Consider the following 26,061-nt stretch of genomic DNA (forward strand, 5'->3'; position numbering starts at 1 on the left):
ACAGGTAAGGGCTTACCTGTGCCTCGCCGGACTTGTGAAAAAAGATGGCAGCCCGCATGTGTTCGCGGGCGAACAATGCGAACTGGCCATCACTGTTGGTCACAAATGGGGTCATTTATCAAACTGGTGTAAAGTAGAGCTGACTTAGTTGCCCATAGCAACCAATCAGATTTCTCCTTTCATTTTTAACAGCTTCTTTTGGAAAATGAAAGGTGGAATCTGATTGGTTGTTATGGGCAACTAAGTCAGCTCTACTTTACACCAGTTTGATAAATCCGCGCTGCACTGGCACTAAAAACCTGCCCTGTGTGTATTCACTCTTACACAGTTGTGGTTGTCATTGAAGTCAATAGAGAGAGAAGGGTTTCTCTGGCTACCTACCTGCCTGTCCTCTATCTCTAATCTGATCACATCCCCTTCCTAGGCCGCCTGCAGCTCTTTCTCCTCCCAGGCAGGGGGCGCTGGTGTTCCCGGCCGCCTGCAGCTCTCTCTCCTCCCAGGCAGGGGGCGCTGGTGTTCCCGGCCGCCTGCAGCTCTCTCTCCTCCCAGGCAGGGGGCGCTGGTGTTCCCGGCCGCCGCGCGCTGTCCTCTCTCGCTGCTCTCCTCTTCTCTCGTCGGGCCGGACATGGCAGTGACAGCAGCTGAGCTCGGGGCGCACGGAGCCGGGCCGCAGAGCAGGCAGAAGCCGGATGTTGGGGACATTTCTTGGCCGGGGAAGCTGACGAGGCCCGAGGCTTGTTCTTCCTCACGTCGCGGGTGTTATTGAAGGAGTCGGCGGAGGACGGTCACCGAGCTGCTGCCCCCTCCCCCGGCTGCCTGTGCCGCCAGCTCGGCATGTGGAGCCCCCCCGGTAAGTGGCCGGAGTCTGCGCAGCATGGTGGCGGATTATCAGCCACATGCAGGGGATGGGACACCTTCACCCACACAGGAGACCACGCTGCCGCTGTACATGGCTCCCTGGGGGCACTTACCATCCTGCAGACACTGCAGCATAAGTATCTACCTCCAGCACGACAGCTAGTGATGCTTTACGGCACCTGTTAGTGATACAGGCATCTAATGTAAACCTATGCAGACCAAGTTATAAGTGACAACCCCCCCCTCTATAAATACAGGCACCCTACATAGAAAGTTGAGTAACTTTGTTCTTACCTTGTACCGATCCTGTTCTATACTCCAGAGCTGCATTCACAATTCTGCAACCCGCGGAGCTGAAATCTCCATGTACGCCCAGCTGGCCTCACAGAGCTGGTTCTGGTGATTTGCATTCTGGGAAGTATGGTCCTTGTACAGCGATCTAATGTGTCAGAATCCGGAGCGGTAGGGATGGGTCTGTCGTCGATAGGCTTGCTGACTGTTTCCAATAACAACCGGCAGGATTGTGAATGCAGCTACCGGCTACAGTTTGGGGTGTTCTTGAGTTAAGTAACGCAGTTGGTATTTGCAGAGACGCACAGCTTTTCATGTAAGATGATGTTTAGAACTGGGTTTTAGTAACTGCGGGGGTCATTTACCAAACTGGTGTAAAGTAGAACCGTCTTAGTTGCCCATAGCAACCAATCGGATTCTATCTTTCATTTTGGACAGCTCCTTTGGAAAATGAGAGGTGGAATCTGATTGGTTGCTATGGGCAACTAAGCCAGTTCTACTTTACACCAGTTTGATAAATGACCCCCTACATGTCCTGTATGGAGGATAGCTGTTAGATTGTTGGGGGGGGGGGGGAACACTGACTTCCGGGACCCCCACCGATCACGAGGGTGCTCCTCCTGCTCTATAACATGCTGCTGTACATTGCACTGCATTTTCAATGTGATGGGTTCACTTAAAGGCCTCCAGCACACAACCGGATCTGTTTTGCGGTCTGCAGACTGCGGATCCACAAAATACGAGCGCCTTCCAGGTGCAGTCTGGATTTCTCTCAGTCCCATTTATAGAAATGGCTATTGTCTGCAAAACGGACAAGAATAGGACATGTTTAGTGTTGAGCGAACTTGTGTTTTAAGTTCGGCGTCTAATATGCGGATATGTGCACGACCCCATAGGAAAGAATGGGTCAGGTGTGGCGTCCGCAAAAAATGCGGATAGCACACTGAATTAAAATATGGTCGTGTTCATGATGCCTAAGGCTGAGGCTACACGACCACTGTGGCTGTCACCCTTGACCAGAGATCGTGGGTCACAGCACGACTTGCAAGCTGCACAACCCCAGAGTTGCAAAAAAAAGAAGAAAAAAATCCAGCAGCGTTGACTTTGTTTGCATTCAATTCAGTCTATGCGCCGCTGCACAGCGATCTTTGGTCGTGTCATGGCCGAGATTGCACGTAAAGTGAAGCCGTCATATTGAAGACGCAGTTTCAATGGCCACGAACGCCATGTAGCCCTCAGACTAAAGGGGCCTGGGACACCGATGACTTCGCTAGGATAGGCCATCAGTGTCAGATAGGTGCGGGCCCCACCTCAGGAACATGCGCCTGTCTAGAGAACGGGGCCCCCTGAAGTGAAGTGCTCCACGCAGGCATAGTGTGCTCTCCATTCATCTCTATGGGAACTGCAGAAGTGGCTGAGCCAGCGCATGCTCTGCTAATTTCTGCGCATGCTTGACAGATGTCACTTCACTTTGGGGACCCGTTCTGGAGATGGGAGCGAGCCCCGGGCCTGGGACTTTGGAGGGAGTTTGTGCCGATTATGGGTCAGCGTTAGGACTCGCCCAGCGCTGTTCTGACCCAGTTTTCTGCCTGTTTCATGTTTAGCCAACACTGAAATCTAATCCAGAAATGAGAAGTGTATTCCCCTTAGGGCTTGTTGACACGTCAGTGAATCACGCTGTGAAGTGGAGACGCACACTGTTGTAATCTGTGTTGTGGACCAAACGTAACCATTGAAGTCTGCGGTTCTGTAAAAACTGAGGGCAGACCACGGGTGCCATCCACCTTCTGTCTGTTTTTCACTGATCTATTGTATAGAAAAATGTTTAAAACGTAAAAAAAAAAAAAACGGAAGAGACACGTCCTGATCTTAGCCCTTTGCAAAACTTAGATGCAACACGGTCTTGGTATTTACAGCTGCAAAACAGACACGTGTCCGTTCCGTATTTCTTGCAGCCCGTACGAGGAGCCATTCATTTCAATGGGGGTCGCAAAAAACATACGGTCGTGTGCATGAGCCGAAACCCAGGAGGTTGGATTGACACGCCACATTAGTGAAAAGTCTACATACAGTGTTTTAATTTGTGGTGTTTTTATTTTCTTCCAAATTGCTGCACGCTCTGCGTATTTTCCTGACGGAAAACCTTTAGGCTCCTTTCACACGGGCGAGATTTCTGCGCGGGTGCAATGCGTGAGGTGAACGCATTGCACCCGCACTGAATCTGAACCCATTCATTTCTATGGGGCTGTGCACATGAGCGGTGATTTTCACGCATCACTTGTGCGTTGCGTGAAAATCGCAGCATGCTCCTCTTTGTGCGTTTTTCACGCAGCGCAGGCCCAATAGAAGTGAATGGGGCTGCGTGAAAATCGCAAGCATCTGCAAGCAAGTGCGGATGCGGTGCGATTTTCACGCACGGTTGCTAGGAGACTATCGGGATGGAGACCCGATCATTATTATTTTCCCTTATCACATGGTTATAAGGGAAAATAATATCATTCTTAATACAGAATGCATAGTACAATAGGGCTGGAGGGGTTAAAATTTTTTTTTTTTTTAAACTCCCCTTAATCCACTTGTTCGCGCAGCCCGGCTTTTCTTCTTTGCTGTGCACAGGAAAAGGACCTGTGATGACGTCACTACGCTCATCACATGGCCCGTCACATGACCTATCACCATGGTAAAAGATCATGTGATGGACCAAGCAATGAGCGCAGTGACGTCATCAAAGGTCCTTTTCCTGTGCACAGCAAAGATGAAGACAGAAGAGAAGCTGGGCTGCGCGAACAAGTGGATTAAGGGGAGTTTAAAAAAAAAATGTTTTAACCCCTCCAGCCCTATTGTACTATGCAGTCTGTATTCAGAATGCTAATATTTTCCCTTATAACCATGTTATAAGGGAAAATAATAAAATCTACACAACACCTAACCCAAACATGGGTACCAAACATGCCGATTTTTCTCACGCGCGTGTAAAAACGCATTACAATGTTTTGCACTTACGTTGAAAAATCACGCATTTTCGCGTAACGCACCCGCATCTTATCCGGGCCAAAAACATGACGCCGGTGTGAAAGAGGCCTTAGGCTTCTGTATGAGACTTCAAATAATGTATTTTATTTTGAAAGGGGTTGTTCCATTACAACAACTTATCCTCTATAAAGTGTCTGAGTGGGGGCTCATATTTCCCCCCGTTAAATGCCGCAGCGGACATACGTGCGAGCTCCCTCTCCATTGAACTCTATAAGGATACCGGATATCGCCAAGCGCTTGAATGGAGCAGCGGACATAGATGTGTGTCTCCCACTTCATTCAAATGGGGGAGCATGGTCCCTGTTCTAGTGATTAGCAGGGGCCCCGGCAGTCAGACACTTATCCCCTATCCTGTAGATAGTTGTGGGGGTCCCAGTGGTAGGACCCCCATCAATCTAACCGTTATCCCCTATCCTTTTAAGATAGATGGGGCAGAGCAGGAGGGGAGTGGCGTTCCGCTGCCGGACAGATGCACCATAACTTATGCCAGAAGATGGTGTAAATTGCAGCACAAATCTGCGTCAGCTCGTTGCTTTTCTGGTGCCCTGACTGCCAGAAGATGCGCCAAATCTGTAAAGAGTTCTGCGCCTTTCAATAAATGTGCCTCTTACACCTGATGCTATCTATTAAGACTGGCTTAAGAAACTCCAGTAAGGGCTCATTCAGACGACCGTATCTGTTTTGCACACTGCAAATAGCGTATCCGCAAAACACGGATCCAAGCTGCGTGCGTTCTACATGGCTATCCCTATGATAGAAATGCCTATTCTTGAGAAGAATAGGACATGCTCTATTTTTTATTTATTTTGTCCGGGCTGCAGAACGGAAGTACGGATGTGGATAGCACACGGTCTGCTGTGCGCATCTTTTACGGCTCCATTGAAATGAATAGGTCGGCATCGGAACAGATGAGGACACATAAATATGGTCGTGTGAATGAGTCCTAAATCTGCAGTGCTACAAATGACATCCACCCTCTCACCTCTGAAACCCTTGCCTATTGAAGGGGGGGGGTCCATGCAGATACAGGTGAGCGTAACTCCCACAGACTTAGGCCTTATTTATACGTTCATGTCTACGAAGAAATCAGCGATAAGATGGTCAGTGATTCATCCATGAAGAATCCATATTTGGGCCGTGTGTCCGTTTTTTGCTCTCTGTGTGTCATCTGTGTTCCAGCTGAAAGTTAATTTTCAGGGCATCTCCTCTTAATGGCATGGCATCCTTGTTGCGTTTTTTTTTTTTTTCACGGACCCATAGACTGTGATGGATCCATAATCGCGGAACAAATAGGGTGTGTTTCCATGCTAAAACCACAGACCCACGTACCGTGCTAAATCACTGACGTGCGAATACACACATTAAAATGAATAGCTACGTGTGTGTTCTGTGAATCACTGACGTGTGAGTAAGGTCTCATGCACTGTGACCGCTGTGTGTTTTGCAGTCCGCAAATTGCGGATCCGCAAAACATGGATGGCGTCGGACAGCCATTGATATAACTGCCTATTCTTGTCGGCAAAACAGACAAGAATAGGACAGTTTTTTTTTTTTTTTTGCGGACCACGGAACGGAGCAACGGATGCGGAACACGCCAAAACTGTGGCTCTGATGCGGACCAAAACAACGGTCGTGTGCATGAGGCCTAAGGTCTCAACATGGCTGCTTTGTATCGTCCGATGGCGGTCGGAAGGCCTGTGCTCCTGATAAGTGACAGACTATTGTCACATGGAAGCCCCAAGAGGGCTCCTTACAGTCAGTCTTGTGACTTGCATGCTACTTTTTCAACCCATGTTTTTTTCTTTTTTATTCGGCTGCGTATGTCACGAGATCACCGTGCGGTGTTTGTCCGCGCCGCTCCAGCCTGCAGTGATTATAGTTTAATTACATAAAATCGTCCTCTTTGTTCCACCTTCGAACCTCTTAAAGGGGTTTTACAGGATTAGAACGACATGGTGGTTTCCTTCCACAGGTTGTGTGCAGTATTTGCAATACCCATTTCTATTTATGTCAGTTGAGCTGAGCTGCAATACCAGGCGCAACCTGTGGACTAATGTGGCGCTGTTTTTGAAGAAAGCCGCCATGAATCTCTAATTTTGGACAACCCCCTTTGTAGTGTCCCTTCAGGGCTGCTCTCCTGAAAGAACTGCAGTTGCGCCAGATGCACACTTGGCAGGACGCATAATGAGACCACCGTCCGGCGAATATCCTGCATGAGTCCTGCTAATAGATTGTGCATGGTGGCACAGCAGAATGTAGGTCGTCTTATATGGCAGCCTGTATTCCGTCGGTAGCGTGCAGACACAATGTGCTGTAAGGCAGTTGCCCTGCGCACTACTATTGAGTCAGTCCTGTGGCAATGCCAATAGTAATGTATCAGAACCGCTATCTATGCGTCCTGTAATCTGTGTGAATACAGCGGAAACAGGACCTGTGCCCTCTCCTGACATGTCTGGTTTAGTAACTACTTGCATCCCCCATGTAATAAGAATCCTGGAGAATGTATTCTTGTGATTCTATGTTGTACCAATCCTTTATTATTCCTGCTAGAAGTTATGCATGAATTGATAGCATCTTTGCAGTGAAGGTCCAGATGGGTGTTACCAGTCAGGGCTGTGTCCATGCACAGTCTGACATTGGCAGCACAGATTGGATAATGTCACTGATAACATAACACTCAGCTTGAGCTTCCCTGGAAACTCCTAGCAATTCATTCTTACTTTTAGCAGGAATAATAGAGGAGCGGTTCATCATAGAGTCGTAAGAATAGATGCCCCAGAAATATTACATGAGGAATGCATGTGGTTACTAAAACAGACATGTCAGGAGAGGAGACAGGGGCTCATACCCATGTGAAATACCTTAAATGTTTCATGAGGATCTGACTGCTGGATCCCCCACAGATCCTGAAGTGTCCATACATTATTAGACTAAGGTTGACCGAACCCGCTGATTCTGGTGGGATTGGCTGACGGTCAAATGTATAGTATAAGTTTGTCCGACGTTCATTTGGCAGAAGAATAAGGATTGGGCATGTTGAATCTCTTCATGCCCGATCCTTTGTTCTCCCAGGAGGTAAGCTGTGAAGCAGCGCCCCATTTGCTCCTCACCATGAGAGGATCGGGAGAGGTAGCTGTTGGAAGACATCGCTATCTGATTGGCGGACATCCGACACCCTGCCCCTCCGCCAATCGGCTGTTCTGCAGTAGCTCTGTGTATTGTGCATTAAACGGAGCTGGTGACTGCGGCGCTGCTCCCACTGAAGCTGCTGCTTATTGGCCGAGCTGCAGGGTATCTGACCCCAACCGATCCTGACCATAGGCCAGCACTGAGAAAATCCTGGACGGCACCTTTAAGAACAGGGATGCCCAGCCCGCCATGTCTGCTACCTGTGTGCTTGGCCGTTTCTATAGCTCCCATAGACTTGACCTGCACTTGCACGCCACTTTCTGCTGAGTTGTGCTGGTAGGACCCCCACCAATGAGACACTTATGTCTGGTCAATTCGGCCTGCCATAAAATGTTAGTACTGGCGTAAGCTTAAAAGGTACGGATGCGCTGTGTAGGTGGTAGAATAGTGGCAAACTGGATAAGACCTTACAAAACCTCATCCGTGCAGAATGTACATGGAAACTGATCTGGGTGACACGTTCACATGACACATTTAGAAAACACGCTTTTAAAACTAACGTGGAATCCACACTGATTTTTGCAGCAGGTTTTTTAAGGCGCGTTTTTTTGGTCCAAAAAAATGCAGGGACGTGTATGGAGCGGTTTCTTACCGCTTCCCATTTATTTCAGTGGAGTAAAGCACTATGATAGGCCACGCTGTGTCTTTTTTCCTTGCTTTCTTTTTCCACTGTGGGAAAAATAAATAAAATAAGTGCTGCTTCCCATTGAAATGCTAGGGAGGCTGTTTGGAAGCATCTTTTTTTGCTCTGATCTGCTTGGAAAACGCATCAAAATTGGCGCCAACGGGCCCTAAACTTGTAGCTTGTTGGTTTTTGCAGTGGATTTCCACCGCAGATTTCACCCTTGCAGTGCCTAAGGCGATGTCTGCGGTAACTCCGTGCTAAATCCACATGTAAGTTGTGCGCATTTCACCACAGTTTTCTTCCACTGAAATGACAGTGATGCTCAACCTGTGGCGGTCCAGCTCTTGTAAAACTATAACTCCCATCATGCCTTGATAGGCCAGCTGGAGAGCCACAGGTCGGGGAACATTGCCCATGAGCTATGTGCACACTAGTATGTAACGGATTTGCGTTAGGCCTCATGCACACAACTGTATCCCTTTTGAGGTGTGAAAATTGTGGATCCGGAAAATACAGGTGCGGTGTTGCGTCTACATTTTATGCAGATGAATATACATAGTACATATTCTATCTTTTTGCGGAATGGACGTTGTGCTTTCCACATCCGTTTGTACGTTCTGCAAAGTGCAGACCACGGACCCATTGAGAACAACGGGTCTGCAAATAAAATGTGGACAGCAGACGGACCGTATCTGTTTTTTGAGGACCGCAAACCTGATAAAGTTGTGTGCATGGGGCCTAATGCAGTACTCAGGAGCCTGCCATAGCCTTTTTTTCTCACCGGTACAGAAGCTGTATCTGGCAGTGTGCCTACGGGTCCGGAGAATCCTGCACTGTTTACTGTGGGAAGGGGCCCTTTAAGTCGTGGTTCCTCCCGAATACCATCTTCTTCCATCTACTACTTATGGACATTTTATGGTTCTCATTTCATATGTGTTTAATGCGTGTAGTCATGAGGGTGTGACCGCATCGCTATTTATCCCTTTCCTGCGGGTTTAGTCAACCTCACAGACCACTCGCCATTCACCACAATAGTCAGAGGTGGACGGTATTGTTAGCACAGGATGCTATAGGGCGGGGAGGAAAATGGCTTCCTTAATGCCTTAACAAAACATCTTCAGATGTTGGAAACTTCAGCGAATGACGGAGCCTTGCGAGTAGAGCATTTTCCTTGGTTCTTTGCAACCCGTAGATCCGTCTCCAAACGCAAGTCCTGATTTAGCGAATGGTTAAACATGTGATGGTCACACAACAGCAATGTTGGATTCTTTTTTTTTGCATTGCAAATTATGGTGGGTGTAGGGTGTGCCAGGCTCGCTGCGTGTGCCAGGCTTCAGAAGAGGGATACATTCACTAGGGCTGGCATGTGCTGCAAACGTTGTTATTGCTTCATTTTGGCTCCAGTCGGCCTTATGTTTTTTTAATTAAAAGAAGGAACGCGTGCCAATGCCGAACCCTGGCAGATGTTGATATTGGCGGAGATTTGGCGGTTGGTGCCTGTCAGGGAGACATCAGGGTGACGCAGAAATGTGCACTGTTGCCTAAAAGGCTTCGTCTGAGCACAGAAATCATTCGCCAAGTGAATGATCCGGCCGGGTCCTGTGCAAGAGCGGAAACTCATTCATAACCCAAAGCCCTAAGGGTACTTTCACACTTGCGTTTTTGTTTTCCGGTATTGAGTTACGTCCTAGGGACTCTATACCAGAAAAAAACTGATTAGTTTTATCCTAATGCATTCTGAATGGAGAGCAATCCGTTCAGGATGCATCGGTTCAGTCCCTCTTACGTTTTTTGGATGGAGAAAATACCACAGCATGCTGCAGTTTTCTCTCCAGCCAAAAATACTGATCACTTGCCGTAATGCCGAATCCGGCATTGATTTGCATTGAAGAGTATTAGTGCCGGATCCGGCATTAAGTGTTCCGGCAAAACGGATCCAGCTTTCCGGTCTGCGCATGCGCAGACCTTTAAAAATGCAAAAATAAAAAAATACCGGATCCGTTTTTTGCGGATGACACCGGAGAGACTGATTCTATAACGGAGCAGGAGAACGGAAAGTCTGAACGCCTTAGGGTCCATTCACACATCCGTGTGTGTTTTGCGGTTCCAAGGATCCACAAATCACGGACAGCGGCAATGTGCGTTCCGCATTTTGCGGACCGCACATTGCCTGCACTAATAGAATATGCCTATTCTTGTCCGCTATTGCGGACAAGAATAGGACATGTTCTATTTTTTTCGGTATCGGAATTGCAGACCCGGAAGTGCGGGTCCACAATTCCGGATCCGGGCTGCACATTGTGCGGCCACATAGAAATGAATAGGTCTGAAATTCTGAAATTGCGGATGTGTGAATGGACCCTTAGACTTGCACATGATCCTTTGCATTTCCAGGACATACGTATATGCTCTGTGCTCTCAGTTAAAGTGTTGGTGACCAAACAGTTTCACATTTAAGGACCCATTGGCTCGTCTTGCTGTGTATTTTAAGAATGTAAAATGTAATTATATGTAGAAAAATATTCATCCATACCCGCAGAGAATAAAGTGAGTGAATTTCAGTACAGGTTTTTCACTTGCACTAAAAGATTTGAAACACTCTGACCGTTCATCAGAACTAACGGTGCTACGAGCTATCGTTGTGGAGGGGTCCACTGGCTCCATCTTTAACGGCTTGGCTGGTGAGGTAAGCAGCCTCTTGTAAATATCCGTCTTAGTCGCTGGCAGTAATGATAGTAAGAGGTGTACAAGAGTGGGTGTTTGTCACACCTGTGACAGGTGTTAGAAGGTCTGAAAGACTGACTGCACATGAGTGATCTGACTGCCTCTTTTGGTTTCACTTTGTCTGTGTGTTGCGGGTATGTCTACACCTCCTGTTCAGGTGTGGATCATGTGACCTTTACCTCTCCCTATTTAGTCTGACTTTACCCATCAATCCTTGCTCGGGATAGCTTCATTTGGTTTTGGAAGAGCTGGACTGTGGTTCACCCTCAGAAGTTAGGTGTTCCGCTTGTTGTATTTTGTATCCACTCCCCCCTCCCTGGTTGTTTACTAGGTCTCAGCGACCTTTAGGGCATCCGAGGGTTTCCAGGTTCCTGTGTATGGGCATCTCTATCATCGAGAGGTGCCTATGCGTATAGGAGTTATGGCTAGGAACAGGGTTATATAGGTGGTGACCCTTTTTCTTTCCCTAGCGGTGAGGCCTAGTGTCTTTCCTCTTGCTTCTTGTTGTCTTTTGGTGTTCTCCCCTACTACATCCGTGACAATGTTGGACTGGGAGCCTGAGGTTAATAAGACCCTTGGTCAGAGCTTGGGGTTAATAAGACCCCTGGGTGGCCATGATTCTGGGCTGCCCTGGAGCCTTATTAATCCCCAGGCCACCCATCGTCTTATTAGCCCCAGGCCCCCGGCCACCCATCGTCTTATTAGCCCCCAGGCCCCCGGCCACCCATCGTCTTATTAGCCCCCAGGCCCCCGGCCACCCATCGTCTTATTAGCCCCCAGGCCCCCGGCCACCCATCGTCTTATTAGCCCCCAGGCCCCCGGCCACCCATCGTCTTATTAGCCCCCAGGCCCCCGGCCACCCATCGTCTTATTAGCCCCCAGGCCCCCGGCCACCCATCGTCTTATTAGCCCCCAGGCCCCCGGCCACCCATCGTCTTATTAACCCCAGGCCCCTGGACAGTGAGCGTTTTATTAACCCCAGGCACCCGGCCACCCATTGTCTTACTAACTCCAGGCCCCCGGTCACTCAGGTTCTTATTAACCCCAGGCTGCCGGCCACCCATTGTTTTATTAAACCCCGGTCACCCATCGTCTTATTAACCCCAGGCCCCTGGACAGTGAGCGTTTTATTAACCCCAGGCTGCCGTCCACCCAGGTTCTTATTAACCCCTGGCCCCCAGCCACCCAGCGTCTTATTTTTGTACTCCTCATTGGCTAAAAATACGCCTCTAAAATGCTAAGAGTATTTTACTCTGCTGGGAATGATGGTTGTGTTGCGGCATGTGACATAACTCGTCTGTGACTGCAAATAATCCAAACCTGCTGTACTTTTGGTCACAAGTTGTAAGCTGCACAAGATTTTGCCAGTATTGACTTCAATGTAAGCCGAGTTCCACTTTTTACCGGCTAATATATGACGTGTGTGTGTTGCAGATCCAAAATTGCACTCTTTCTATGGGGAAAGCACACCATCAAATAGCGGCGCAACATCGTGTCATGTTTTGGCTGCATGGCTTGTACGTCCGCAGTCGTGTAACCGTCTCCTAATTTGTTTGATTGTTGAGGAGAGGAAATTGCTGTCTGTGCATCTGACGGGATGTTTATCGCAAGCCGGTAATAAATGGGCAGGAGCCATATGGAAAAACGTTGTGTCGTGCAGGCATTGCATTATTTAGCAGGCAGCCACTGTGCTACGGTCCAGAGTCTGCGACTCGCGCTCTTACTGTGCTGGCACGCCATACCATTAATGAATAACACACGCATGACAACTTTTTGTAGGTCATTGTTTGCATGAGGTCATCCTCTTCAGCGTGTGTGATTCCATGGGAGGCCCCACACGGCTGCATGCTTCTGGGCGGCTCTCTTGTTATGAGCCCTGGGCTGTGCTTGGGGATTCTGCTCTCGTTACAAGGAGTGACTGCGATTTATGAAACGCGTTGGCCAGCAGGTCTGTGATCAGACTCTGCACCCCACCTCTTATTAAACAGACCGCGCGTATCTGCTCCTGCCAGGACCTCTCATCCTTCGCACAATGTCATGTTATACCCTGGGGTGATTTTTGTACCTTTTGTGCTTTTACGTGCTGTTATCGCACAAGTCGTCCATCCGCATTGTTCCCGCTATTTTGTGGGGTTGTGGAGGATTTATTTTCTTGCAGCAGAAGATAAAATAAGGGTTATTTTTTTTTCCCCCTTTCCTTTTGGGGTGCATTGTATACATTTTACAAGTTTAGTTTTTTACTCCAGTTTGATATAATTATGAGTACATCTATGATAAACTTACATAATTTTTTTTTTTTTGTTTTACTACATTTTATTACCTTTTGCACAATAGAATTATTCTAAAAAAATGGTTGTTTTTATATTACTATATTAGGAACAAAGGCATTTTTATTTTTCAGTCGGCAGAGCTGTTGAGTGCTGGTTGTTTGAAGTCGAAGTTTTTTAGTTGGCACTGTTTTCAGGTACAAAAGATTTTTTGATCATTTTTTATTTCCTCTTTTTGGAGGCTAATGGTGATGGTGGCATTGTGTTGTTTTTTTTTTGTCTTGGAATTCACTGTGCTTGATTTAATAATGTGCTTTAATAATTTGTATCTTTGCAGATGCAGCTATACAAATTAAGTCTAGGTTTCTAAAAAACCTTTTTCTTGTTGCTGCACATAGGCCATGTCTCCAATGATTGTGGTGTCACAAGATATAATATATAGTATTTTTTGCTTTATAAGACGCACTTTTCCCCCCCAAAAGTGGGGGGAAATGGCAGTGCGTCTTATAAAGTGAATGGTGCAATTTTTACATTGCTGACACTGATGCTTCGCCGGGCGCTATGCTGCACAGCGCGGCCTGCGATGTATCAGTTACAGTTTGCCTCTATCGTGGTTGCACTCGCAGCGGGGCCCGGTGCATTCGCTGTACTCCATTATACAGGGCCCCGCTCACAGCAGTCTTTACATGTAAGTCTATTCCTATAATCCTCAAGCAGTAGATCTGGTTTGTTAAACTAGCGTAATCGTCTGTAGTAGTACTCACTATCAAAGCGGCGGGCAGGCCGGCAGTGTAACGTCACTAACTCGGTCATGCTCCTCCCACTACTACTATAGCAACCAGGACTTTAATAGTGTCCTGGCTGCCATAGTAACACTGAAAGCATTTTGAAGACCGATCCGTCTTCAAATGCTTTCAGTTCACTTGCGTTGTCCGGATCCGGCGTGTACTCAAGTGTGAAAGAGGGCTTAGATGCTATATACAGTACAGACCAAAAGTTTGGAGACACCTTCTCAGTCAAAGAGTTTTCTTTATTTTCATGACTATGAAAATTGTAGATTCACACTGAAGGCATCAAAACTATGAATTAACACATGTGGAATTTTATACATAACAAAAAAGTGTGGAACAACTGAAAATGTCATATTCTAGGTTCTTCAAAGTAGCCACCTTTTGCTTTGATTACTGCTTTGCACACTCTTGGCATTCTCTTGATCCTAAGGTCTTTACTGAACTAAAATTGGTGGTCTATCCTAAGGAGAGGCTGTCAATTAGAGTAGGGATGTCCAACCTGCGGCCCTCCAGCTGTTGCAAAACTACAACTCCCAGCATGCCCTGACAGCCTACAGCTATCAGTGCATGTTGGGAATTGTAGTTTTGCAGCAGCTGGAGGGTGGCATCCCTGAATTATAAAGTACTGGATCAGCAGCTACTCTACTTTTGCGTTGCACAAATTTGGATAAATCTACCTCGCTATGTCCGAGAAAAGAGGTGGCGGTCTTAGCTGTCAGACCCCCACAGATCATGCATTGATGACATCCCATCAGTATATATTTCTTTTTTTTTTAGACGTTCCCCCACATTTTATTTTTTTCAGATTCTGTATTTTTTTTATTTATTTTTTACAGTTTTCGCACACTTCTATTGTTCTCATCTACACGTAGTAGACGGTGCAGTGATCCTGAAGGAAGTGTAAAGCTGTGCAGATGAGGTGCCGCCTGTTCAGATCATTCTGCGGATGTCCCTCTTCTCATCTACATGCAGTAACCTTGCAGTCTTGTCCGACAGATTGCGGCTGCTGTGGTGGCCGAAATGATTGCACTCCTGTAATCTCATGCTGGGATTATTCTTCGTAGCCCCCGTACTGATTGTGAATGAATCCGACTGATACGTTGGAGGAATTGTGCCGTCTCGTCAGGCTCTGGATGGACATTGTGTCCCTTCTGCAGCTGCCGTTTTATTCCTTATGGAATATTGATGACGCTTGATTGGTTATTCAGACTTTGATGAGAGATTATGCTTCTTTTTTCATTTTTTTTGCATAAAACCTTCTGCATTTAACTATGTAAAATACTGTTGATTGGCGTGGCTTGTGTGTGACGTTTTCTGTTCTTCTTTGTTTTATTGCTCGTGTTGTATCGCGCTGGTGCGAAATAGCCAATAGGATGGCCCCATGTAACATTTACCAAAGTTAGGGCTGTGTCGCATGACCCTGATCGGCTCTGGTCTGTGTGTTGGCCATGGCTCCCCTGACCCGAACTGACTGCATCGTAGTGATTTATGACCGCGATCGGTCCAGGAAATATAGTCCATGTGTCGGCTGCATCTCCCGTGCTGACCGTGGCTCCCATGACCTGACTTGATGGCATCATTGTGATTTATGATAAAGTCAGTTCCTATCTGATTGTGGCTCTGTTGGACTGTGCTCACTTGATCTAGGTACAGTACAATAGATCTGCCATCACGTGAACTGACTATCATAAATCTCTATGAGACCATCAAGTCGGTTCAGAGGAGATGCTGCCGACACGTGGACAATATTTCCCAGACCGATCACGGTTGTCTGAATAAGCCCATAGTGCCTCATTTCTTATTTTTTTTTATTTTTTTTTAAAATCTGGTCACACGTTGCATAGGTTTATGAATCAGGGATAGACCAAATGCTGTAGAACTTTTTCACTAGTTAAGGAGTCGTCCTAATATCAGTGGCCTATTCTTGGGATAGATTGAACACCTATGTATTGAACTATATTAAAACCATAGATAGTAAAAAGGCGCTTACGGGATTCCAACCGGCATGCTGACTTTTGGTCTTGGCAAGATTTTCATAATTACTAAGGTTTCCTATAAGGTTCAAAATGTCCATATAATCCTACTAGGATGCAGTCAGGTTTGGGTACCCCCAGCTCCTTGTAAATGCTGGCCGGCCATTCGTTTTCAGATAGCCGGGAGCCACCCCTCCATTAGCTCTGAAGCAGACCTCCCCTTTAATGACTACGTCTGGTCTGTCATTTGCCCACGATGGGACATTGCACAAGGTTTACACTCCGCTCCTTGACGGCCTAGTAAATGCTAGTGATTTAAATGGCGGAGTGCATTCACCCGAGTCATTACAGGGCGCTGAGGTTTCTGTCCATTTGAGCAACGTCTCTGCCTGAGTGAATACTGCCAAGGAGAAAATCCATGTGACGGCTCGGCTCCTGTAACCGGAATCGACAAGGGAGCTCTGACGTGCCCTAAAAAAATGTCATCGATTTCACGGTCCATTGGTGACCGCCTTGGATATTTTGCTGTTCGTGTTTTGACTTATGAGAGGTTAGAGGCTAAATAGCTGCAAAATCGAGGCTCTCACTAATATCCTGATTGTATTAATTCATGATACGGACCAATAAAACGATTTTTATAGGGCTACTTTCACACTTGGGTTGTTAATTCCGGTATTGAGATCCGGCAGAGGATCTCGATACCGGTATTATATGGAACCCTTTTGATTTTGCACATCAGGAGGCGTCTGTTCCGTTTGGATGCAGTTGTGTGAAATCAAAAATACCTGATCCGTCACTAAATACATTGAAAGCCAGTGGGTGACTGATCCGTTTTTTAAACTAATCTGTCACCATTGACTTACATTGTTTTCAGTGCCGGATCTGATTTTTATTACCGGACACAAAATCGCAGCTTGCAGCGGTTTTGTGTCCGGTCACAAAACAGAATGCTTCCGGAGCAGATCTCTTTCCTTTCAGAATGCATGAGGACTAAACAAACATTTTTTTTCCTCTCAATACCGTAAAATAACAACGCAAGTGTGAAAGTAGCGTAAGTGTGAACTGTAGGCATGAGAGACCGTACCTGCTTGTGAACAGACCAGGAGAGCGGCTGTCTATAGGGCAGGCAGATGTCGTAGAAGGGGGTCTCCAGCTCGAGCAACTCCCTCTACGTGCCAGTTTTGGAGACCCCCTAACTAGCAGTGGCTCTTGCGGAGTCTAGTTGTCCATGTTCTATATGGAAGGCCACTTACCTGAATGGTCTCCATGGAATACAACATTTGCGGATCTTTGGCGGTCTAGTTTGGACATCCCATTCCCTAAATTGCAGAGAGTCCCAGCAGCACAACTTTTTGTCAGGTAATGGAAGACACCAGCTGGCAATGTTCCTTTCCAATGAGGATGTAGGGGTATTCCAGGTTTAGACTGCTTTTGATTTTTGGCCAGTACTTGGCTGTACCTAAATAAAGAAATCTGGTATTGCTGTAAATGAAGGGCACTGATCAGTTTTACTGCATAGAGAACGCCGTTAGAATGAAGCCCACAAACTATGGCGCGATGAACTTTTTCTTCTAATTCCACCCCATTTGGATATTTGTCAAAGCTTTCCACTACATATTATGCAATATTAAATGGTTCCATTAGAAAGTGCAACTTCTCACACAAAAAATAAGCCCTCAAGAATGGAAAAATAATAAAGGGTATGGCTCTGGGAAGGCAGGGAGCAAAAAACCAAAGCTCAAAAAAAGGAAAATCGTCATGCCCTCAAGGGGTTAAACGCCATGGATCCCCTAGTGGTTTAGCTCCATTGAATAGAACTAGGCCACGAGTGGATACGCACGATGGTTTCCGGCACGTCCGTGCGGACATGTCCTTTCTTGTACACACGAAGTGCTGCGTGGCTTCCCATTGAAAACAGGTGGAAAGCAGATTTAGCGTTTTTTTGCCACTTAATCTGTGCCAAATTCCACCCCAAAACATTTTTGTGTGACCGCTTCATAAGTCATTGATGCTGTGGCCTTGATTCTTGTTCAGACCTTGCTCTTTTTCCAGGGACCAGTTTTCCTTGCTGTTATTTCTGCCCTCCCAAGCATTGTTATTAAATTTGTGTCATTTTATGTGTCATATCTTCTGAGAATTGCAAATGGGATTATGGTTTAATTTTAGCCAATGTCATTAACTTACGTCACCCTCCTAAGGACTTGTGAGCGGGGGGGGAGGAATCTATCTTCTTTGCAATTCATTTTGCATCCGTGGGAGAAAACTGCGAAAGTGACCTGATGAAATCAGATCCGTCCTTTGGATTGTTCCCTCTGACATTTTCATATATTTCCCTCTCATTACCCTTCAGCCGGACCGTAAGATTCCTCTCTGCGCAGGCGTGAGTGCCCCGAGAGCCTCTATAGATGCGTCTCCCCAAATCCATCACTAGGAAAAAGCAAACTTAGCCGACAGGTCCCAGCACTGAGCTTTCATATGAAAACATACATTTTGCTCTTATCAACGTCGGTCATTTTTTTTTAATTTTTTTTTTTTGTATCTTTGCGAGTTTTGTTGTATACAGGTCGGACAATTTGCAGGAGGTTGAAGGTAGAGACGTTGGGCTTCTTTCCATTTTTATCGATTATAAGCTAGTGTTGAGCAAAGCAAAGCTGAATAATATCCGCCTCCGTACTTTAAAACTGAACTCTGGTTTAAATCCGACTAGTACCTCGGAACAGAACTCCAGTTCGGTTTCAAGTTTTAAAGTGGTTTTCCACTTTAAAAATCAACTACCTGAAGTTATTCAACAAAGTCACGTGCGACTTTGCGAATAACTAACTTTGGCTCATCGGAGCCCATGCATTCTAATCCGTACAGTATTATTCCGAAGTTTTAAACAAAGCGACTTTGGATAAAGCGTCTCAAGCTCGCTTCACTCAACACTAAAGAACTTAAAATAAGTAATTAACCTCCGTGCTGAGTACCGAAATGAATCCTTTTTCTTTTCTAGGCCGAGACCTCAGCCTGAAGGGTCATTAACAAATGGAGAACTATTTTGAGGAAGAATCTTGTAACTTGGACAAAGTGTTGGACGAATTTGAAAAGAATGAAGGTGCAGTAGTAAATTTTGTAATTTTCACTATCGGATCCACCATTTTCCGTAGGTGATGGTCACAGCTTTTCTACTCCCCCTCCCTGGGCAATGACCTCTGCACAGGTCACGGAGCCCATAGAAGTCAATGCGGTGCACTCCAGACCATTGTGTCTATCGTCCATGGTGGCTGCTGTAAAGCATATCTCTAATGCTGTTAACAACTGCTCAGGCAAGATGGCCGCCCCCATAATATTATATAGATAACAGAATACTGTCAGAAAATAAAAACGGAAAAAAAATAAGAATATCAGTTTCTAGGTTCATTTGGTAAAAAAAATGTGTGCTGTCCCTTTAGGCGGTTGAGCTCAAATACCTAGATTTAGTGCAAAGGTACAACTTCTAACAAGTCCTGTCATGCTGGGAGTTATACGTTATAACGACTGGGGAGCGTTGTAGCCCTATTCATTGTTATGTCATTATATTAATGTCTATTATTATACGAGGGCTGTGATTTTTCTGGCGATTTGTTGATGCCGTTTTTGCTTTTCAGATGAGAACGTTTCGCCAAAACTGTTGGATGCGAAATGGAATCAGATCCTGAATCCTCCTTCTCGTCTGACAGAGAATTCTGCGCTGGACAATGTCAGTAAATCAATCATTGCTATCGAGGCTCACCTCAAAGACCGCTCACCCAGCCTGATGCCCTGTTCCAATGGAGAGATAAATGACATCACCCCGGAGTTGTCCACTATGGTGACAGAAGACACCAGCATGGCTGAGGACAGAAAAGCCCAGCCGGAAAACATATGCAGTACTTTGCAGTGCGCCGAGGAGTCGCTGCTGGCTGATGTTACCCTAAGTATGAGCTGTGGTCAAAATGCTGCTCTTGGGGAGGGGGCGTCCCCTGGCAGCACCCCTTCAAGCCAAGCGATCGTGAACTCTGAGAGTGCCCTGGACAGTGACATGATTTTGCAAAGTCCCTTACATGTCGGTGACATCAATCAAAAAGTGACCGAAACAGACTGTACAAAAGTGGCCCATGTCTCTGCTACTATCGAAGCTAGGGTTTGTCCCGTGGTGCAGAGCCATAGCAGCATTAATAGTAATTCAACCCTAAGTGTTTGGGAAAATAGTACTGAAGACCTTAATAGTCCACCCCATTCTGTGCCCCCAATGTCCGAAGTGCGTCAGCTGTCTCCTAGCAAAGATGTCCCCAGTACAGAAAATGATAATAAAAATATATCCTGTCCACTTGATGTTCTGACTGTAGAAGATGATTCTAGTAAAAACCATCTAAAGGCCTCATTTCTTCCATCTACAGATAAGCAGATAGTTGCAGGCGATCACAGGCCTGCAGATGTTGATCAGATTGCACTAGCTAATGATGGACTCCAGCCTGGCGGGTCTTCTGAACTAGTAGCGGAGCATTTCTCAGACTCTGTTGTGACTAATGGTGATAAAGAGACACTAGATTGGGACAAAAAGTCGCACGGGAACGATAAACGTGGCGACCCAGATAAAATTCTGGTGGACGGTGTGGAAGGTAAGCTGCATAATGCTGATGGGACGGATGCTGTCATGTCTCTGCAAAATGGGTGTGATTCCTATGGAATGCAAAACCCGACTGTAGCTCATAACCCAAAGAGTTTGCCATCGAAAGAAGACTCTGTGACGGAGGAGAAAGAAATCGAGGAGTGCAAGTCAGAAAATTACACTAATGTTTACGAGCAGAGGGATGACAACACTCCAGAGGGGAGAGGACTTTTGGTAAATGCCAGTGGGGATGTCTTGAAGAACCACTTGCATGGTCTCGGCAATCAGGTAGCACCTGCGCATGGGCAGACTTCAAAGACAGCCAGCAGCATGCAACCTCTTAGTGTCCCCTATGGTGGAGCACGCCCAAAGCAGCCAACTCATCTCAAGCTGCAGATCCCAAAGCCATTATCTGAGATGTTACAGTGCGACCTGGTCCCCCCCAACGCTGGCTGCAGCTCCAAAAACAAAAACGACTTCTTAAATAAGTCAAATCAAAATGACGTCATCGCGTCGGATGCTCTCCGCGACAAAGCTGCCATTCGTAGCCCTTGTTTTGATGCAAACGGTGACCTGCTCGAAGATTACAGGGGCCCCAACAGTCCGTGCCTTGCCGTGTCCGCAGACAGCCCTGATAACGACCTCCTCGCTGGGCAGTATGGCGTTTCTGCCACCAAGCCATTCACAACTCTAGGAGAGGTGGCTCCAGTCTGGGTTCCTGATTCTCAAGCCCCTAACTGTATGAAATGTGAGGCGAGGTTCACATTTACAAAACGGAGACACCACTGCAGAGCATGTGGAAAGGTAGGCCAATGCATATAGGCTGCTCGTAGCTTACAGGCAGGAAGAGCAGATATTAAAAGGGTCGTCTCACTTCATCAGATGGCATTTATCATGTAGAGAAAGTTGACACAAGGCACTTACTAATGTATTGGGATTGTCCATATTGCCTCCTTTGCTGGCTGGATTCATTTTTTTCCTTCACATTATACAGTGCTCCTTTCCAGGGGTTATGACCACCCTGCAATCCAAGCATCAGCCTCTCTGGTGGCCAGGACCGTGGAAGCGCACGTAGACACGCATGCGCGGCAGCTCCTGGCCCGGTGGTGGTTGTAACCCCTGGAAATGAGCCGGGTATAATGGATGGGGAAAAACGAATTAAGTCAGCAAAGGAGGCAATATGGACAATCGCAGTACATTAGGAACAGCCTTGTATTAACTGTGTCTACATGATAAATGCCATTTTCTAAAGTGAGACCACCCCTTCATGTTGGACATTTGATATAAGTTGGCCAAAATTGACAATTTTAAGGGGTCTGACAGCAATATAACAAACTAGAAAAGGTGGGGTTAACGTGCGGAAATATGCTAACCCATTATAACCTTGACATAACAATAATAATGTGTTAATGGGATTTTAAAAAGGTAATGAAAATTGTGGTAAGATCATTTGAAAAAATAAAATAAAATGCAAAAATCATTATAAAATGTATTTTCTTGCACATAACTGGGGAGAAATGAAATCATTATTGTCACTAATTTTCAGTTTGTTGTCCACTGTTGTGAGTAAATGGAGCGCTGCCCCGCTCCCCAATATGGTGGTGGTCACCGATAAACGATGCTCCATGTAAGGCCTCTTTCACACTTGCGTTGTTAGGATCCGGCGTGCACTTCCGTTGCCGGAAGTGCCCGCCGGATCCGTAACACCGCAAGTGAACTGAAAGCATTTGAAGGCTGATCCGTCTTCAAAATGCGTTCAGTGTTACTATGGCAGCCAGGACGCTATTAAAGTCCTGGTTGCCATAGTAGTAGTGGGGAGCGGGGGAGCAGTATACTTACCGCCCGTGCGGCTCCCGGATCCATGCGATCACGTCATCCATGCGCCTGGGGCGCCCTGACGTCACTCTGAAGCGTCCCGGGTGCCGCAAGGACCGGACGGTAAGTATACTGCTCCCCACTACACTTTACCATGGCAAACAGGACTTTAGCGTCCTGGCAGCCATGGTAACCATTCAGAAAAAGCTAAACGTCAATGGGCATTAATTCCGGATCCGGCCTTGCGGCAAGTGTTCAGGATTTTTGGCCGGAGCAAAAAAGCGCAGCATGCTGCAGTATTTTCTCCGGCCAAAAAACGTTCCGGTCCTCAACTGAAGACATCCTGATGCATCCAGAACGGATTTCACTCCATTCAGAATGCATTAGGATAAAACTGATCAGGATTCTTCCGGGATAGAGCCCCGACGACGGAACTCTATGCCGGAAAAGAAATGCGCAAGTGTGAAAGAGCCCTAACACAGTGATCCATTTACTGCCGCAATTCAGTTTTTTCATGAGTTGCGAGGAATAGCTAATGGGATAGAAAGGACGTCTGATGGACAGAGATGGAGAATATGTTTCAGTACGGCTTTCAGTGAAGACCTATCTATTAATGTTAAAGTGCAGTAACCACTTCTGTCATCTGTCCTCAGGTGTTCTGCGCTGCCTGCTGCAGCCTCAAATGCAAACTACTGTACATGGATAAGAAAGAGGCCCGTGTGTGCGTTATCTGCCATTCTGTGCTCATCAATGGTAAGTGATGCCCTCATCCTGTGTTGGCAGATTCGCGCAACCTTTCATCGTATACTTGTGCAAAACTAAAGCATCCATGTAAACCTGCATTTATGCTTCTGTGTTATAAGTGGTGTGGCAGCGGCACTGCGGTTTGTCCTCTCTCAGCACACCCCGACAGCTCGTCTGTCCTTGGCGCACAAAATATATGGAAAAGCATCATGCTTTGGAATGAGAGTTTTTTTGCCCTTTGCAGGTTTTGTCCTTTATTCTAAGTGATATTTTTTGCATTTCAGCCCAGGCATGGGAGAACATGATGAGTGCGTCAGTTCAAAGCCCAAACCCTAACAACCCCGCCGAGTACTGCTCTACCATCCCCCCAATGCAGCAGGCACAAGCTTCCGGAGCCCTCAGTTCCCCACCTCCGACTGTCATGGTACCCGTTGGAGTTCTAAAACATCCAGGAACTGAAGGTGAGGATTTGTCAGTCCTAGAACTGCGGAGTATTAAAGACCTGAATGTAAAAGCTAATGAACTGTGAGAAATTGATGGCATATCCAGAGGCAAATGTGCGCGTGTCCCAGTAATATCTGTAGCACGTTATGCAATGTATGTTGCCCCATTCTGTCGGCTCCTCGCCAAATGTTATGCACCCCTCAAAATTTCCATCCTGCACCCAGACGTTCTGTGCCCCAAGAGTATATTTGGCACTCTGAGGTGTGTGCCCCCCCCCCCTGACTTCTGTCGCCCCTCCTTGCTTAGACAAGTGAGCAGCCAGGTCCTTCTATTTCTACAAAATAGTCTATGAATATCCCATACATTTCTTTGGTTGGAGTTCCCATTTATGTTTACATGCAAAGGTGAATAATATTCATTGCATTACATAAATGTGTATCAGGTTAAATGATGAGAATTTACCGGTTGCCTTTTGTTTCCTTTTTGCTCTTGTGCTTTCTGCCTCCCCTTTTTGAGGTGTGTCCCTTGGACTTCCTGTGAATTCCAATCTTCCCCCCGAGGCCTCTCAGCATTTTTTTTCTATTATTTGCTTGTATTTCATTCTGTATGGTCCTTAAAATTCCAGTAAGATAATATCCTGTCATAGGTGTTTAGTATTTTAATGTCTCTAAGACACCTTTGCACAGGTGCAGTAATTTAAAGAAACAAAGCAATTCTCTCTCCGTGAATAATGCCGCACTTGCAAAACTGAACTGAATTTTTCACAAGATAAAAGAAAAGTAAATGCAACTGTAATTTTTCCTAGGATCCCAGTCCAGGGAGCAGAGGCGGGTCTGGTTTGCGGATGGCATTTTACCGAATGGGGAAGCTGCTGATGCAGGAAAAGTGAACGCAGCCCCAGCGGCTGGAAACCTGACAGTATCCCATGACACCAACAAATCCTCCCCCGGCACTTCACCGTCATCAGAGGTGAGGTTACACTGGCGAGAAATCGATTAATACTCTGCATTCTGTAGGAAGCATTGTGCGACAGACCACTGGACATTTGCAGTTGTATTTTTTGGTTTTTATACATATTCCTATTTGTTCTGTCTTCTAGACTGAGAACACATCTGGGTTCTGTGGCAGTATAACTCAGGTCGGCAGTGCAATGAACCTTATACCAGAGGACGGTCTTCCCCCGATTCTTATCTCCACCGGCGTCAAAGGAGGTAATTCCGGGATAAATGAATGGCTTTGTTATTATAACCATTCATATTGAGTACAACCGTGTTTGGGATTTTTTTTTTATATATTTTTTTTTATTTTCAGTAATTTTAATGTACAAATTGGCAGCAATATAAGATTCTCATCATTACAGGGGATAGTCTATGAAAGCTTTTCACCTTGAGTTTCACAACGTTTCAGGCTGCTATCTTCATTGCGTCATTCAATTTCAGATCCCTTGATATTTAGTTTGCCACCTATTCGTAGTTTCAGACTTTTCTCACATGGACGTGTCCCACTGTTGATATGTAACCTGTGAGATTTGAAAGGGGATGTTCACAGTTTGTGCCGGTAGCTTAAACTGGAATTGATTTGGATAATCTTAGTGTGATTTCATGTTTCTTCCCTTAGATTATGCTGTGGAAGAACGCCCCTCCCAGATGTCTGTCATGCAGCAACTGGAAGATGGGGGACCCGATCCCCTGGTGTTCGTCCTGAACGCAAATCTTTTGGCAATGGTGAAGATTGTGAATTGTACGTCATGTTGTTGAGTCTGAAGTGTTTATGCCGAGGACGGTAGCAACAAATACCCGTGACTCGGAATCAGAATGTATCCCGCATGATTTCAAACTGTTTGTATTGCTGCATCTTTATAGATTTACATACCTTTTAAATAAAGTCAACCATAACATCCTGTGGTAGGAAATTTAAAGGGGTTTTCCCACAAAAGACTATCCAAAGGAAAGGCGATGAATATCTTTTCGCTGGGTGCCCCACGGTTGGAACCTCTATTCTCCTCCACTTTTATCCTCGTTTCACAAACACCTACCGTATATATTAGATATAACCCTTAAATAAACAAGAATCTATACTTGAAACAAAAAAACAAAAAAAAAATCCTGTTATAAATAGTTCAAATGTAGTATAGTTTAAAATATTTTATTATTGAAAATTATTGATGCATAAATAGGATCCTATTTATGTATGAATGATTTTAAATAATAAAATATTTTAAACTATATACTACTTTAGAATTTTTTTTGAACAATTTTTTTTTTAGGATTTTTGTCCTCATTTTACAACTGCAGTGAGGACCTGTTTGGAGCGGCTGAGAGCTTGCACCCTGCCCTTCCTTTCTCCGTCAGTCCCATAGGCTTTGAATTGAGTAGCATCTCACATGCTCTACCATGGTTCCATTCAAACTCTTAATCATTGTGGTTGTGCTATGGGGAGAATTACGGGGGCTTAGGACTCCCATTCTAGTGATTGTGATAATAGCAATCAAGCCTTTATCACCTATATAAAGATTGGTTGTGGATCGACCCCTTTAAATTCCCTTTTGTGATATTTACAAGCCTGGGTATAACAGGATCTTAGCCTAGGTTTAAAGGGAACCTGTCACCGGGATTTTGGGTCTAGAGCTGAGGACATGGGTTGCTAGATGGCCGCTAGCACATCCGCAATACCCAGTCCCCATAGCTCTGTGTGCTTT

General features: G+C 46.0%; 1 protein-coding gene across 1 annotated transcript in view; it reads left to right on the top strand.

Moving 5' to 3' along the window:
* The first annotated feature begins 432 nt into the window (after window positions 1-432).
* Window positions 433-26,061, top strand: part of ZFYVE9 (zinc finger FYVE-type containing 9) — a 39,691-nt gene continuing 14,062 nt past the window's right edge. Inside the window, exons 1-8 of the mRNA XM_044301588.1 lie at window positions 433-850; window positions 18,744-18,845; window positions 19,378-21,164; window positions 22,829-22,928; window positions 23,204-23,380; window positions 24,169-24,332; window positions 24,463-24,574; window positions 24,981-25,103. Of these exons, the coding sequence (XP_044157523.1) occupies window positions 18,776-18,845; window positions 19,378-21,164; window positions 22,829-22,928; window positions 23,204-23,380; window positions 24,169-24,332; window positions 24,463-24,574; window positions 24,981-25,103 (2,533 nt within the window). The 5' untranslated portion in view covers window positions 433-850; window positions 18,744-18,775. The remainder of the gene's footprint in view (window positions 851-18,743; window positions 18,846-19,377; window positions 21,165-22,828; window positions 22,929-23,203; window positions 23,381-24,168; window positions 24,333-24,462; window positions 24,575-24,980; window positions 25,104-26,061) is intronic.

The sequence above is a fragment of the Bufo gargarizans genome, chromosome 7 (assembly GCF_014858855.1).
Source record: "Bufo gargarizans isolate SCDJY-AF-19 chromosome 7, ASM1485885v1, whole genome shotgun sequence".
NCBI lineage: Eukaryota > Metazoa > Chordata > Amphibia > Anura > Bufonidae > Bufo > Bufo gargarizans.